Here is a 17,745-nt window from a genome sequence, read left to right on the forward strand (position 1 = left end):
ACCTTTTCTCCCACCCACCCCCCACAAATTAAATTTAAGCACTGTATATTCTGAATTCTTGGTATTTAAATTATCTTTGTATTATTGTTGATAATTATTACCAGATAAAGCCAGTTTTATGATTACTTGATCAGAAGTTCTGGAAATACTTCATTTATTTTTAAATGAAATCCTTTTGTTTTAGGCTCTCCAGCAGAACTATCTCCTACTACTCTTTCCCCTGTTAATCATAGCTTGGGTAAGTTGCAAATATGTTACCCTCATCATGTTTATACTGTATCACCTACTTAATAATAAAAATCTTCTCTAGGAGTTATTTTTTATATATCGGAGAAAGGGATCCTAATGAATAACCAAATAATTATATGTGTGGTTTACGATAGTGCTTTTTAAAAAGAATATTGATGCCATCCCTCAAAATTATTAAAAGTCTTTTCTGCTGGCACACATAAGAAATAGGTATAATCTTTTTATTATTGAAATCATATTCCTCATAGAAAATTATGTAACCTATTATGGCTAGATTTTTATGGTTATGTTTTATGATGTAGCAATTAATAACAGCTATGGTATTACATATATATATACATTGACATAAATATGTATATGTAGTATGGGGGTTATATATATGAGAGTGTGCATGTATATGTACAAATGTGTATGTGTATGGTCCCTTCATAACCATGAGTTCAGCCTACAGATTCAACCAACTTCAGACTGAAAATATTTGGGAAAAAATGAAAATAACAATACAACAATAAAAACTAATACAAATTTTATTTATTTATTTTTATTTATTTTTTGAGACAGAGTCTCACTCTGTCGCCCAGGCTAGAGTGCAGTGGCACGATCTCGGCTCACTGCAACCTCTGTCTCCTGGGTTCAAGCAGTTCTCTGCCTCAGCCTCGCCTCAGCCTCCTGAGTAGCTGGGACTACAGGTGCATGCTGCGACACCCAGCTAATTTTTGTATTTTTAGTAGAGACGGGGTTTCACTATGTTGCCCAGGCTGGTCTGAAACTCCTGGCCTCATACGATCCACCCACCTCGTCCTCTTAAAGTGCTGGGATTACAGACGTGAGCCACCGTGCTGGGCCCAAATTTTAAAATACAGTATAACAACTATTTGTATAGTATTTACATTGTTAGGTATTTTAAGTAATCTAGAGATGATTTAAAGTATACAGGATGACGTGAATTTAAGTTACATGCAAATACTATGCCCTTTTATGTCAGGGACTTGAACATCTGAGGGTTTTTAGTTAGGAGGAGCTGGTCCTAGAACCAATCCCCTGTAAATGCCAAGGGATGACTACATGTACATTTCTATATTACTATTATTATTTTTGCCCTCATTTTACCCTGCTATTTCACAATTTCTCTTGGGTTGTTACATGTTTGGAATTTATTTTACACAATTATGAGATTTTTTTTCTTTTGCAGTAGTCCTATGGTTTTAGTCAAAATTGCAGCAGCTAAATACATAGTTTTCCAGTGAAATAAGTAGTCTTTTGACTCTATGGTCTGTTTCCACTTCTGTGATCTTTGTGTGTTACTGCTTTCTGGTTCTCATGTGTGAGTGAGAACCAGACATGGTTTTCTCTTTTGTAGCTAGGGTATCTCACCAAGAATTTGATGTTAAAATAGACAAATGTAAAAATATATCATATTTTGTATCCTTTTATTATGTCTGTTTTTCTTTGTGTGGCTTTTGACTCGTTACTCTTTGCGCTGGCTTTATCTTACCCCATGTTAGCTTTTTTATGTGCTTTAGAAATGCACCAAGTATGGCAAGTTGACTGACTTTGCCTATGATTGTTTTGTATTTGAACAGGAGCTAGAATAAAACTACTGGTAAAACAAAGAATCCAACAAAAAGTGATTTAATGACATGGGGGAAATTTGAAAAAATCTGGTATGATATATGAAACTGGAGTTTTGGGTGAAAAATATTGAAAATCTGGTATGATCTATGGAAACCGATTATGTCTGCTTCCTGAGCTTTTGCCAGTGCAGGCTGGCATAGAGCATGTAAAGATGATTATATTCAATCTAATTTTGGCTTGAATTGTTCACACATTTCTTCCTTTTATTTATTTTTTATTTTTGTTTTTTTTCTTTTTCAGACTTACAGCCAGTTACTTACTCAGAACCTGCGTTTTGGTGTTCAATAGCATATTACGAATTAAATCAGAGGGTTGGAGAAACCTTCCATGCATCACAACCCTCACTCACTGTAGATGGCTTTACAGATCCATCAAATTCAGAGAGGTTCTGCTTAGGTTTACTCTCCAATGTTAACCGAAATGCCACAGTAGAAATGACAAGAAGGCATATAGGTATGTTTGTTTTTTTTTCAGTTCCTTTATATAGCTTCCAGGTTTTTTCCCCCTTTGGTGAGTTTATATATTAAATGAAATCTGCTTGCTGTTCATCTGAAATGAGATATCTAAAACAAGAACTGCGTTTTATATAGTTCAAAATATAATTCAGGGACATCTCAAAATGTGGTTTGGGGACTTCGGGTAGTCCCAGAAACCCTTTCAGCTAGTTTGTGAGGTCAAAGCTATTTTCATAGTAGTACTGAGATGCTTTTTGCCATTTTTACTCTCATTCTCTCATGAGTGTACAGTGGAGTATTCCAGAGCCTACATGCGTATGATTTTGCAGGAGATGAAATGTAGATTTGATAGTGAGACTCCAATTCTGTTACACTAGACATTAAAGAGATTTGCAAAAAGGTGAAATGTGGCCACTGTTTGTTTTTGCTTTGGAAATACAGTTGTTTTTCATAAACATTGTTTATATTAATATGTAATAGATTTATTATTTGATTTTTAAATGAGTTTTTTAAATCTCAGTTTTTATATCTAATATAGTCATTTTCCATAATATTCACATAAACAAAAGCTCTTTGGGGTGCTCGGTATTTCCTTAACAATGAAGTGAAAAAGTGTGAGAGCCATTCATAATTGAACATCATTCTCATCACCTTAAAGTAACTTATTTTAACAATAGTTTGCTTCTGTTTTTTTTTTTTTTTTTCTGATTAACCATCACCTCCTGTGAGAAGTAATGCTGGTTTTCAAAGGCTGATTTTGATACTGCAAAATGATAATGACTAGAAGATCTATTACTTGGTTCCATGTGGAAGTTCTCAAATCTTGCTTGATGTATAGATTTGGATAATCTTATTAAGACACCCAGTGGCACTGTAGGTGCTTTAACTAAAATAGTTAGTTTTTTGTTTTTGTGTCTTATTTGGGGTTCTGCAAAAAAATTTAATGGGTTTTTTCCTGCCCTATTCTCTTCTCCCTCCAAAGTTTTAGATTGCTGTCATTATTAGATTTTTTTTAGTTTTGATTTCTAGTTTTATAGGTGATTTTGATCAGGGAATATAGCCTGAAAAATCTCTACTTTTGGACTTAATGTTTTTCCAATGACCACATGCATAACTATATTACAAATATTCCATAGTCTTAACAGAACCAGCGTACCAGGTTCTGTATTTATTAAATCTGGAATATTAGTTGTTTATTAGTTTTCTTTGCTGTGTAACAAATTACCGCAAACTCAGTGGCCTAAAACACCAATTTTTTACCTCACAGTTTCTGTGGGTCGGGAGTCCAGACATGGGTTAGGCGGTCTTTTCAAGGTTTAACAAGGCCAAGATTGAGATGTTAGCTGGCCTGTGTTCTTATCTGGAGCTTGAGGTCCCCTTCTAAGCCCACATGGTTGTGGCAGAATTCAGCTCCTAGATGCCACCTGAATTCCTTGTCACATGGTGCCATCCATCTTCAAAGTCAGCGATGGAATGCCTCTTGTGTTGAATACTTCTCATGCTTTGCGTCACTACCCTATGACAGTCTAGTCCCTTTTAAAGGATTGCCTGATTGAGTCAGGCCCACCAAATATAATCTCCCTTTCTTAAGGTTAACTGATCTGCTGCTGCCTTAATTACATCTGAAAAACTCCTTAACAGCAGCACCTAGTGTTTGATTAATTGAGAGTGTATGTGCACCTCAGGGCTGAGACTCTTAGGTGCCGTGTTAGAATTCTGCCTCTCACAATTTTTTTTTAAAATTCTTATATCTCATATTATTTTGCATCTGTGATCTGTCATACTCTGAAAGAAGTATATTAAAAATCTCCCAGTAGAATTTTTTTCTCACTTAATCATGCTTATACATCTAGAGGCTTGGTTTCCACCGTAATATATAGTTTTTAAAATGGGAAATGACTCTTAACCTCTTGATGTTTTTATATCTTTTTTCTTAATGTTAGTGGGATCTTTAAGAAAATACAGTTGTAATGAAGGTATATTTCTCCAAACAGTGAATTCCTTCAAAAATTAACTCAATCTTTTACTTATTTTAAAATAATATATATCATTTGTATGAAACTATTTTACTATCTGTGTACTTTTTCTACATTGTTTAAATACTTTCGGTACACATGTATTTTAAAATCAATAAAACTGTTAGAATATTCTTGGAGAAATATGTAGTATTCTTGGTGAAATAGTGTTCTTGGAGAAATATACAGTAGTATATTTAAAGTTAGACTTCAGAAAGGCATTATCTGTGAAAAAGATCCTCAATACTTTATATCATTTTAGAATTTTCCCAAGAAAATGCTTCTAAAGTCACACGGAAATAGTAAATGTTACAAAACTAATCTCCTTTGTATTTTGTTTCAGGAAGAGGAGTGCGCTTATATTACATAGGTGGGGAAGTTTTTGCTGAGTGCCTAAGTGATAGTGCAATCTTTGTGCAGAGCCCCAATTGTAATCAGAGATACGGTTGGCACCCTGCAACAGTGTGTAAAATTCCACCAGGTATGCATTCAATAATGTAAATAAACCTATCATGTCAACTTGCTTAGTTTTTCTAGTTGCTAATTTTAGGAATTGGTAGATGATTGCATGCTCATATTCTAAAACTTGTAACCCTTTTAAAATTTTTAATAGTGATACTTTTTTGACAGTTTCTTTTACCTTTTTAAATCATAGGCTGTAATCTGAAGATCTTCAACAACCAGGAATTTGCTGCTCTTCTGGCTCAGTCTGTTAATCAGGGTTTTGAAGCCGTCTACCAGCTAACTAGAATGTGCACCATAAGAATGAGTTTTGTGAAAGGGTGGGGAGCAGAATACCGGTATGAAATACATATTTGGTTCTTAAATTTCCACAGTGTAATTATGTTTCATTCCATTTTTGCATATTCTGGAGTTCATTTGTACCTATTTTCATTGAGGTTATAGAGTCAGCTGATCTTTATGTAAAATAAAGTTGGAGGCCTCCAAATTAAAAACTATTGCAAATTACTGAGCTGCCATTATGGAAGATATCATTAAAACATGCACGGGCATGCATTTTGAGATAATGCAGAGTGTTAAAATACCGTAAAAGGGGTGTATATGAAGAGTTATGTCAGTTTATGGAAGGAGATATGTTTGCACACAGTGCTCAAGAAAAACTTGATGGCACGGGATCTAGTTGTAAAAGATGCGTTGGATTTCAATAGTCATAAATGGGGTGGGCAGAGTTGGGAAGTGATAATCTTGAGAATAGCATAACAATTCAGTTTGGAGAATAGAAAAAATAAGGCTGGACAAATAAATTAAGATAAACTGAATGTAGGTTAAGAGGAGGAACTTCATTCAGAAATAGGAGGAATACTTGCTAATGTGACAGGCACTGTGCTGTTTTAAGTGTAGTATCTAAAAATTACTATTTCTGTTGTCAATTCATTCTTTGTAAGGTTGAAATATATGAAATTGCCATCCTTGCAGGTAACAAATGGTTCAAACTAATAACATATTTGTAAATAGGCATAGAAAGCTGGTAATTTACCCAAGGTTACATTATAAGTGGTTGAGATGGGATTGGAAGATAGTTCTCCTGGACTCTTAACCTATTCTATAAGGATAGTAGTAACAATTATGTATTTAAGTTTTACAAAAACTAATTTGTCATCAGTGGATAAAATAGTCTAGATTATTGATAAACAGTAGATTGGATTTCACATCAAAGAGAGGGAAGACTTCTTTACCATATTTAAGAGTAGGAATTAAGTAAAATACTTAGTCTTCAATTTGTATTGCTTTCTCTGTATGCTTGTTTAAGAAATCTTCATGTAATAGAGTGATTGTATTCCTGCTGCTTCCGGCAATTTGGTCTCTTCCAAATTGATATGTTTTGGACTTGCTTGTCTTAACTTATGTTTTGTCAGAAATCTGACTTTTGAGAGTGAGATCTACTTGTTGAATATATTTTAAAATATATGTTATGTATTTATATCAGAGAATGAAGACTTGTCACTCATTTTTCTGAGTTATATTGGTAGAATCATTCATTTTATGATTTTGCTATAGTTCTGTTTTGATTATTACCCTTTTGAGATGTTACCTGTAGAGAATGCTGAATGCCATTTTTTTAAAACTTTAGACTTGACCTGAGTTGATAGCAAAATTAGATTTAAATTATGTTGTCTAATAATATTTCAGGTCAGACTTTTTTTCTTCAAAAGGTTAGAATAATGCAAAATATGGTAGGAATTTAGTGGAAGTAAGAGTGAATTACAGAGAGAATTCCATGTATATCTATAGATCTTCTGCTAAGAGCAGTTTTACTTGGTAAAGATACTGCCCTTCTTCATTCACTGTGGACTCTGCTATTCTTTAACTCAGAGATAAAGTAAAATCTGTAATTACAGAAGCAATAATATGCAGTATGTTTTTATGAGTATCGGGAGTCAGGTACATCTGACTTTGGAAGATCAAGTGGTTTCCTCTAACATTTACAAATCAAAGTGGCAAATACCCATCTATCTGTGGATATGTGGGTAGCTACCGGGAACTTACTGTCTTTAATCATTCTGGAGCTGAGGAAATAGACTTAATGTTTAGGTTTCTAAAACTATGTTTTTTAAATTTCTTTAATGCCATCTTGGTTGTTAGCATAAAAATTAGGAAATGTAGTAAACAGGGAATTTAGATGTATGAAGAATTCGTATTTAATCAAGAAATATATCTGCGTGGCAGCCTTCTTAAACCTACGGGTGACCTGGATTATGACTTATTCCTGAAAGGGAAGTGGGACAGGGGAGAAAAGGGCAGCCAGGACCATTGTTAAGCCATCTACCACAGTGGGTGGGTCACTAGAACTGACACCCTTGGGGAAACTTTGGGAAATAGTAAACAGTCTACAGAATTATCCTCCCCAGGGGAACAGAACTGCTGGGCATGTAAATGTCAATTTCTGTTTCCTTGGTTGAGGGCTGCTCCTGGGGATGTTAATTTCCTGGCACCTCTAGCCTTTTTGGGTATATCAGAGAAGTTCCTGGGCACAGAAATGAAGATACCTGCAGTTGGAAGTTGCCTAGAGCACACTGAAAAATCTGAAGGGTATAGTGGGGCACTGATGCCATCTGCCTCAGAAAATGACATCCTTGGAAGTACAGTTTTAAATTATATTGAACATGTGTTGCTTGGAGATGAAGAGTTGATAATGGGCTTTTCTCATATTTGAAGGGCTGTTAGTTTATAGAAGCAAGTGGATTTATTGACTTATTCTGTATAGCAAATCAGATGGAACTAAAATCAGTGGATGGAAGTGACGATGTCATTGAATAATTTGTAATTCCCATAGAGTTGCCCCTTTTGTTGAAGCACTATGAAAAGCCCGAATGGTGTTGCTAAGACGGATGTTCATTGGCTTTGGCAGGGAAAGTTGAATTCCAGCTTTTAACACTCTATGGTATGGGTTTAGCTTGTACAAAATTTTGTTTTTGCTTTGGTATACTTTTATTTAGATTCCATTTGATGTTTGAGTATCTGCTATTCTGTGGTTGTTTTGATAAGTACAGTGACTGTATGTCTTCATTTGCTTGGACAATCCTTATTCACGCCTCTCCTTTTGGCCTGATTTACCCCACGAGACGAAGTCTCGCTCTCTCTCCAGGCTAGAGTGCAGTGGCATGATCTCGGCTCACTGCAACCTCTGCCTCCTGGGTTCAAGTGACTGTCCTGTCTCAGCCTCCTGAGTAGCTGGGACTACAGGCACGTGCCACCACGCCCAACTAAATTTTGTATTTTTAGTAACACAGGATTTCACCATGTTGGCCAGGATGGTCTTAGTCTCTTGACCTTGTGATCCGCCCGCCTCGTCCTCCCAAAGTGCTTTGACCCAAAGTGCTTTGATTACAGTTGTGAGTCACCACGTCTGTCCCTGGCCTGATATTAATAGTATCTACATTCACTCTCAGGTGTTCCATTTTGGATGATGGTGAATAATAAGATCACCTTATTAATTTTAGTTTGATGAGAAAAAGATGTTCTTGTAAATCACTTCTAAAATAAGATCATCAGAAGTACTTTGAGGATCAGCCATTTTTTGAAACAATCGTGTCCAAAATTATATACACAACCTTTTAATTTCTCTAAATTTTTAATGCAGTGTACCTAAACATAGCCATTTTCCTTGCCTGTGGACTTGAATTTCATAACCATTTTCCTGTATTCTTTTAAACAGAAGGCAGACGGTAACAAGTACTCCTTGCTGGATTGAACTTCATCTGAATGGACCTCTACAGTGGTTGGACAAAGTATTAACTCAGATGGGATCCCCTTCAGTGCGTTGCTCAAGCATGTCATAAAGCTTCACCAATCAAGTCCCATGAAAAGACTTAATGTAACAACTCTTCTGTCATAGTATTGTGTGTGGTCCCTATGGACTGTTTACTATCCAAAAGTTCAAGAGAGAAAACAGCACTTGAGGTCTCATCAATTAAAGCACCTTGTGGAATCTGTTTCCTATATTTGAATATTAGATGGGAAAATTAGTGTCTAGAAATACTCTCCCATTAAAGAGGAAGAGAAGATTTTAAAGACTTAATGATGTCTTATTGGGCATAAAATTGAGTGTCCCAAAGGTTTATTAATAACAGTAGTAGTTATGTGTACAGGTAATGTATTATGATCCAGTATCACAGTATTGTGCTGTTTATATACATTTTTAGTTTGCATAGATGAGGTGTGTGTGCGCTGCTTCTTGATCTAGGCAAACCTTTATAAAGTTACAGTACCTAATCTGTTATTCCCACTTCTCTGTTATTTTTGTGTGTCTTTTTTAATATATAATATATATCAAGATTTTCAAATTATTTAGAAGCAGATTTTCCTTGTAGAAAAACTAATTTTTCTGCCTTTTACCAAAAATAAACTCTTGGGGGAAGAAAAGTGGATTAACTTTTGAAATCCTTGACCTTAATGTGTTCAGTGGGGCTTAAACAGTCATTCTTTTTGTGTTTTTTTGTTTGTTTGTTTGTTTTTAACTGCTAAATCTTATTATAAGGAAACCATACTAAAAACCTCTCCAAGCCTCTTTTTTCCATTCCCTTTTTTGTCCTCATAATCAAAACAGCATAGCATGACATCATCACCAGTAATAGTTGCACTGATACTGCTGGCACCAGTTAATTCTGGGGTACAGTAAGAATTCACATGGAGAAAGTCCCTTTGTCTTATGCCCAAGTTTCAACAGGAATAATTGACTTGTGTAATCTAGCAGTCTGTTGATTTATCCTTCCACCTCAAAACAAATGCATAGGTGGCAGTATAATTATTTTCAGTGATATGCTGGAATTACTTCCACATACATATCCCTTTTTTAAAAAGCTAATCTTTAAATACCCATTTTTCAAAAGATATTTTAAAATATTTCAACAGCAGACCTTCTGCTCTTCGAGTAGTTTGATTTGGTTTAGTTACCAGATTGTATTATGAAATAGACGTTTTGTAAATGTAATTATTTCTGCAAAATACCTAGAAAAGTGATGCAGAGGTACGATCAGCAGATATGGGCCATCTGTTTTTAAAGTTTGTTGTATTCAATTTATAAATTGATTGTTATTCTACACATAATTATGAATTCAGAATTTTAAAAATTGGGGGAAAAGCCATTTATTTAGCAAGTTTTTTAGCTTATAAGTTACCTGCAGTCTGAGCTGTTCTTAACTGATCCTGGTTTTGTGGTTGACCATATTTCATACTCTGTAGTGAGAGATTTCCGAAACTCTGTTGGTAGTTCATTCTACAGCAAATAATTATGACATCTAATATTGACTCATTGCAGTTTAAACATTTCTTTTTGTTTGCATCTTAGTAGAAATGGAAAATAACCACTCCTGGTCGTCTTTTCATAAATTTTCATATTTTTGAAGCTATCTTTGGTACTTGTTCTTTGAAATCATATTCACCTATCTCTACAGGTATCATTTTTCAATACTTTCAACATTTGGTGGTTTTCTATCACGTACTCCCCATTTTCCTGTATTTGTGTGTATGTGTATGTATTTATGTAAATTTGGTGTAGTAATTTTTTATTCGTTCAACAAATATTTATTGTTCACCTGTTTGTACCAGGAACTTTCTTAGTCTTTGGGTAAAGGTGAACAAGACAACTACAGTTCCTGCCTTTGCTGAGACAGCAGTTACACTAACCCTTAATCATCTTACTTGTCTATGAAGGCGATAAACAGGGTACTGTACTGGAGAATAACAGATGGGATGCTTCAGGTAGGACATCCAGGAAAGCCTCTAAGGAAAGGATACATGAGCTAATACCTGACATTGAAGAACCTAGCCAAGTGATGAGCCAGGAGAGATAAGCATTCCTGGCAAAGAAAATACCTTCAAATGCATAAAGGTTCACACTAAAGGAAACTCGTGATTAGGTATTAATGCTTTATACAGAAACCTCTATAAATCCAAACTTGAAGATCAGAATGATTCTATAGTTTATAATATTTTGAAGGTGGCCTTATTTTGTGATCTGCTTCATGTCATTCTCACTAGTATATCTTCTTCCTCAACCTTTGCTGTAAAAATTGCTTTTGTACCACATACTAGTTAATTTATCAAGCTTTTGTTGTATAAACTCTCACTGTTTTAGTGCCCTGCTGCTTGCTTCTAGACTTCGTGCTGTCCAGTAATTATGTCTTCTACTACCCATCTTGTGAGCAGAGTAAATGTCCTAGGTAATACCACTATCAGGCCTGTAGGAGATACTCAGTGGAGCTTCTGCCCTTCTTTTACTTACTTGGGAACTTGTAATGGTGTTAGGGATCAGTTGTAGGGGCAGAAAACAACTCTGAAAGTGGTAGAAGGTCCTGATCTTGGCGTTTATTCTTGCATTACTGTGTTAAGTGAAGCCGTGCCTACATGCTATTTCAGTAGTGGAGCACATCTCTACATTTCTGGTGCGATTTTTCTGTACAGTGTGAAATTGGGACTCAACTCTTTGAAAACACCTATTGAGCAGTTATACCTGTTGAGCAGTTTACTTCATGGTCGTAATTACATTTGTGTGAATATGTTTAATGCTTTTTAATGAGACGATGTTTTTTGTATTTTATCTACCGTGGCCTAAGTTTTTTTGTTTTCTGCCCCTCCCCCACATTTATAAGTGTGGTTTTCATTTTTCTAAGTGATAGAATCTCCTCTTTGTTGAAAGTTTGTCTTTATTTAAATTTGCAACATTACTTAGGATTTATTCTTCGCAGTACTGGTAATTTTCTAGGTGTGATGACCTCAGAACTGAATGAGTATGCTTTCTATCACATTTCTAAGATGAGCAGCAGTTTTTCCAGTAGGTTCCACAGAGACACCTTGGGGGCTGGCTTAGGGGAGGCTGTTGGAGTTCCCACTGACTTTGGTCTAGCCAGTGGCATCTTTATTCTGTATTGAAGTACTGCATGGTGTTTCTTTTGGAAAGAGTTTCATTGCTTTAAAAAGAAGCTCAGGAAGTCTTTATAGCCACTGGTTGAGATTAGAAAATATAATTGGATTTAGGCCTACCTTCTGGAATACCACTGATTGTGCTCTTTTTATCCTACTTTAACGAAGCTTTCATGATTAGATTTGAGCTATATCAGTTATACTGATGATACCTTACAATACACATTCAGTCAGTAAACATTTATTGATGCCTGTTGTTTGCCCAGCCACTGTGGTAGATATTGAATAATAAAAAGATGACTAGGATGGGGCCCTGACCCTTGAGCTGTGCTTGGTCTTGTAGAGATTATGTTTTTTCCCTCAGGACCTGTCACTTTGCCAGAAGAAAATCTACCTAATTTTTCTTGAAAGTTAAATTTTCTTTGTAAGGTTTTACAAATTGTTTAATACCTAGTTGTATTTTTTACCTTAAGCCACATTCAGTTTTGCTTGATTTGTCTGTCTTTTAAACACTGTCAAATGCTTTCCCTTTTGTTAAAATTATTTTAATTTCACTTTTTTTGTGCCCTTGTCAGTTTAAGACTAAGACTTTGAAGATAAAGCAAACATCAGTTTTAGTCTCTTGCTTGTTGAAATCAAATAGAAGAGAATATATACGCCATTGGATTCTCTACCTCTTCCAAAAGCTTCCCATATATACCTTTAAGATCCTTCTCTTTTTTTCTTTAACTACTAAATATTTTCAGCATTTATTCAGCGTTAGATACCCTCATAGTCTGAGGGTGGGGTAGGTTTATGGTGGGATATAAAGTAACACAAGACAATCTTCACTGTACTTAAAATATGTCTTCATGTACAGTCTTTGCTTTAAAAGACTGAACATTCCAATGTGCGCCCTCCATCCCAAGCCCCTGCCCACCAAGTATCTCTTTAGATATCTAATCTGTGTACTCGAACAATGAATGACTTTTTTTCTTACTCTGATCTAAGGCATTGATATTTAGACATATCAAACATTTCTTCCTTTCATGTACTTTACTTTGCTGAATCTATTAATTACCAGAATTTTATTCTTCCTTTCCTCCTGACAGCTCACATCCAGGTAGTACTTGCTGGTTACCCTCTTGCTTGTTAGCCATGTTTTTATCTGTATATATCAGAATGTTTCTCTCCTTTGAATTTATTAACAAAAAAGGAACATGCTTTTCATACCTAGAGTCCTAATTTCTTCATCATGAAGATTGCTTTTCAGATTGATTCAATCATTTTAATTTTACAGATGGCTCAAAAATTCTGTTCAGTAAATGTCTTTGTGACTGACAAATGGCATAAATTATGTTTAAGATTACGAACTTTTCTGACAGTCGTAGCCAATGTTTTCCCTACGATACCAAATTTCCATCTTGGGGCATGTTGGATTGTTGTATTTAAGACATTCAGGAATAATGATAGTGTGTGGTCTTCAGAGGTAGTCAGAATCCTGCTATTGAGTTCTTTTTATATCTTTCTTTTCAATTTTTTATTACCATTTTGTTTGTTTAGACTACACTTTGTATGTGGGTATTGAGGGGCAAATTATCTCTTGGAGTGGAATTTCTGTGTTTTGAGCCTTAGAACCAGGAAATATGAGCTATACTAGATAGCCTCATGAGAGCATTTATGATAAGAACTTATCTCGTGTGTTCATGTTATTTTTTGAGTAGGAATTGTTTTATCTTGGATATTGTAGCTAACTATATATAGCAGGACTGCCTCAATCTTTTTAAGTATGAAGTAATGTGTGTGTATGAATTTATATATACGTATACATTCATAGACAAACTAACAGTTGGGGTCATTCTAACAGTGTTAAAACAATCGTTCCATTGTTTGAATCTCAGATCTTGGTAAAATGTTCTTAATTTGTCTGTATACATTTTCTTTTCATGGACAGACCATCGGAATACATTAATTTTCTTAATCTGCCGTTTGGCAGTTCAGTTAGTATACCATTTTTTGGCAACTTGGTAACAGAATCACAGCCAGAATTCGTTATCATCAAAGAAAGCTCTGTCATATACCCCGTTACTAAATTATTATACGTCCAGCAGACTCTGGGATGTACTAACTTAGGGTTAACTTTGTTGTTTTTGTTGATAATACCTCCCTCTTTAATTCTTCCTCTGGTGTAAGTTTGCTGCTTAAGTTACCCTGGGAAATACTACTACAAGGCCAAATTTTCCTGTATTTGACAGCCTGATTGAAGGTGATTCAGAGCTTTGCTCAACATAAATGGATTTTCCGAGATTCTCTGGGCCATCCTTGAGCCACAGGTGATCTCACTGGAGTATATTAACTTGACTTCAGTGTCATTTGGTTTGGTGCCATGAGATCCATAATGGACCCAGAACTTCACTGTTGCTTAGATGTTAAGAGTCCCTGGGAGGAACAATGCCATTGATGATGGGGGTCAGAAAGGTGTATTAACTCAACATAGAGGGCTTTTAGATTTTTCTTCAAAAAATTTTCAAGAAAAATATTCTTTTACCCTCCAAAAAGTAACAGCTCTTAGTTGCTCCAAAATATGCTCTTTGATTTACTTCTTATTTTTAATTAAAGATGGTAATTTATTGAACAATGAAATCCATAATATATTGATTTAAGGACAAAAGTGAAGTTTTAGAATTATAAAAATACTTAAATATTATATATTTTCCATTTCATAATTGTTTTCCTTTCTCTGTGGATTTGAAGTTTTTGACTATTTTGCAATGTTAATCACTAGGTAACTTGCCATATTTCTGGTTCTGTATTAAGTTCTACCCTTTATAATGCTGTTATTATAAAGTTGGTTTTTAGCATTTGTCTGTAGCAATAGAAATTTTACTAAGTCTTTGTTCTTCCAGTAAGGTTTTTCTTTTCTCAGTAAGTCCCTAAGAAAACATTTGTTTGCCACTCTTACTATTCCCAGTGTTGAATTGTTCAAGCTGAAAAAACTTTGGTGAGAAACAGTAGGGTCCTTTGTTGGTGAATATAGGTTCCTGCTTTAAGAATGTGGAAATCCATTCCTTTGTATAACTGATATACACACAGATTAATTAAAATTGTGAGAAATAATTCACACGTACCAAGTAGGTAACATGTGTGAGTTTTGAATTTTTTAAAAAACCTTTAACTGTTTGACAAAATGCAGAACCCAAATTAGTACTTTTCTTAGACCAGTGTAACCTCACGCCTCATTTTTGCTTTTCCAACCCTGACTTTAAAGGCATATTTGTATCTTTTCATTAGTGATAGTGAAGCTGTGACACTAACCTTTTATACAAAAGAGTAAAGAAAGAAAAACCGCAGATACTAAGATGAAAACAGTTCTGCAGTTGTTGAACTAGATCACAGCATTGTAGGCAGAATTAAAAATGTTCATATCTGAGAATATTACTTTCACCATCTTTTCCCAAGGCCAGACCTCCTGGTGGAGCACAGTTAAAAGTAACATTCTGGGCCTTTGTAATCAGAGGGCTGTCTCTCCGGCTGGCAGTCTTTGTTTCAATATATAATGCAAGACTTTGGAAAACAGTTGGCATAGAATATTTTCACCTAAAAAAAAGAAAAAGGCATACAAAACTGGATTAATTGCAAAGAGAATACAGTAAAATACTATAGAACCAGACAAAGCTAGAAGAACCTTTAGAAGATAGGTCTGAAAACAGGTTTCAAGAGTGAGCTTTTATACACTGCTCACTAATTTGCTTGATTACTGCCAACTCTTCTTAAAGTTAACAGCTTTAAATAAGGTATTTCTGGACTTCCTAGCCTTTTAGCAAGCTTGGAGGAACTAGCTATTAGCTAGTGACGTAAAAATATTTTGGGGACTGATGCCTTTAAAGGTAGCCTTATGCCCTTGAAAGTTCTTACCTTTTCTCTAATGATATTAAGGAAAGAGTGAGTAGTGTTCTCAGTGTGACCAGCAGCCCTAATGTGCCTGTGACTGAGGGTTTCCCTAGATGCGGGACTTTTCAGTGCTAAACCCAAGCAAGTCCCAGGCACACCTGAAGGAGCTGACCACCTTAGGTGTTCTCGTGATTTACCCTCACTTCCTTATGTTGTCATAGTTGCTTCTAAACTCAGCTGCACTATGGCTGTCAACATTTCTGATACTTACTGGCACTTACTACTGTGAATGGAACATGAGATTTATAACACAGGTAATCGCTGAAGGTACCAGCATGGTGGTGAGACTCACACTTCGTGATCCAGCAAAGGTAACTGATGATTTAATGAAACAGAGAAGAGGCCAACTAGATAGTAAGTTCTTCTGAACCTATGTGTATATGTAAGTACAAATCATGTGTCCTTACGGGGTTAAACTTAATCTGAAATTTACATTTTGCATAGTAAAAGGAAACCAATTGTGGTTGCAGATTTCTTGTGAGGAAATACATGGCCTTTGATGCTCTGGCGTCTACTGCATTTCCCAGTCTGTCCTGCTCAAGAAGCCAGAATGTGTTGTTATATTTCTCTGTGAATGTTGTGTTGAAATGATTTAATGCATCAGCCAATGGCAAGTGAAGGAATTGGGTGTCCTGATGCAGACTGAGCAGTTTCTCTCAATTCTGGCCTCATACTCATAAGGTGCTTACCAGCTAGAACACTGAGCACGTGAGGTGAGATTTTTTTCTCTGATGGCATTAATTTTGTAACGCAATATGATGGATGCAGACCCTGTTCCTTGTTTCCCTCTGGTAGTCCTCAGTGGCTGCATCCTTGGTGCACTGTGATGGAGATATTAAATATGTTCTTTGTAAGCTTTTGTTCTATGATTGTCAAAAGTATGATGTGGTCCCTTTTTTATTTTTATTAAACAATGAGCTGAGGCTTTATTACAGCTGGTTTTCAAGTTAAAATTGTTGAATACTGCTGTCCTTCCCCCACCTACACCAAATATTTTAGTCTATTTAAAGTACAAAAAAAGTTCTGCTTAAGAAAACATTGCTTACATGTCCTGTGATTTCTGGTCAGTTTTTATATGTATTTGTGTGCATCATCTGTATGTGCTTTCACTTTTTACCTTGTTTGCTCTTACCTGTGTTAACAGTCCTGTCACCGTTGAAAGGTGGACAGTTTTCCTAGCATTAAAAGAAAGCCATTTGAGTTGTTTACCATGTTACTATGGGACTAATTTTTAATTGTTCTAATTTTTATTTTTTTATATGGGATTACATTTTGGTGTTCACTCCCTAAATTATATGGAAACCAAAAAAAGTGTATTTCACATATGGACGTATGATTTTAAGAGTGCATGTTTTTGTTTTCTTAATTTGGTGTTACATAAAAGATTATCCTATCCCCCTGGCAGATAAATTTATACTACTTAATATTGCCCCACAACAGGCACACACCACACACTGCACAGTGCTATTTATACATTTTTACTAATTTTAGAGTTTGCCTATGCCACATTAGCACTCTAATACATAAGATCTATGCTGTAAACAAAAACGTCTTCAGAGTTGAAATTTGCTAAAATATATTTTTAACAAAATAACATTTTTAAGGCTTCATTGAAAAATACTAGATAAGATATAATCTCATATAATCAGTATGAAATAATTTTAAAAATGAGAAATATTTAGGTCAGCCACTCTTCCTCTGTGCCTTGCAAGAATTCAGTTCTGTGGATGAATCAGTATTTTTCTGGTTGGCAGACTGTTTTCTGCAAACCATTTTAAGCATGCTTTAGTATGCAACAAAAAGGGACCTCAAATGCTAAAATACACTATTCTACATGGCATTGGGTAGCCCTGGGACTGGTACAGTTTTATCAACACTTTTTTATCATGAGGAAACCCAAGAAGATTTACTGTAATTGCTACCACCTGCCACTATGTAAACAATCTAAAAGGGACCTCCCAACATTGAACAACAACATTGAGGGATGACTAGAGGAGATCCTTCTACATTGTCACCTCACCCTTGCATTGCCTGCCACTGCTTAGCTTGAAGTAGTGACACTGATCTGTATCAGGAGA

The 17,745-nt window shown here is 35.3% G+C and overlaps 1 protein-coding gene across 5 annotated transcripts in view; it reads left to right on the top strand.

Annotated features, from left to right (window-relative positions):
• SMAD2 (SMAD family member 2) overlaps positions 1-16,873 on the top strand; it is a 94,895-nt gene extending 78,022 nt beyond the window's left edge. For all 5 annotated transcript variants that reach the window (XM_023207590.1, XM_023207593.1, XM_023207591.1 and 2 more), the window contains 5 exons: positions 185-238; positions 2,125-2,337; positions 4,698-4,835; positions 5,010-5,154; positions 8,532-16,873. In XM_023207590.1, the coding sequence (XP_023063358.1) occupies positions 185-238; positions 2,125-2,337; positions 4,698-4,835; positions 5,010-5,154; positions 8,532-8,655 (674 nt within the window). In that variant the 3' untranslated portion in view covers positions 8,656-16,873. The remainder of the gene's footprint in view (positions 1-184; positions 239-2,124; positions 2,338-4,697; positions 4,836-5,009; positions 5,155-8,531) is intronic.
• Positions 16,874-17,745: the final 872 nt, after the last annotated feature.

Source organism: Piliocolobus tephrosceles, chromosome 18 (genome assembly GCF_002776525.5).
Source record: "Piliocolobus tephrosceles isolate RC106 chromosome 18, ASM277652v3, whole genome shotgun sequence".
NCBI classification, from domain to species: Eukaryota; Metazoa; Chordata; class Mammalia; order Primates; family Cercopithecidae; genus Piliocolobus; species Piliocolobus tephrosceles.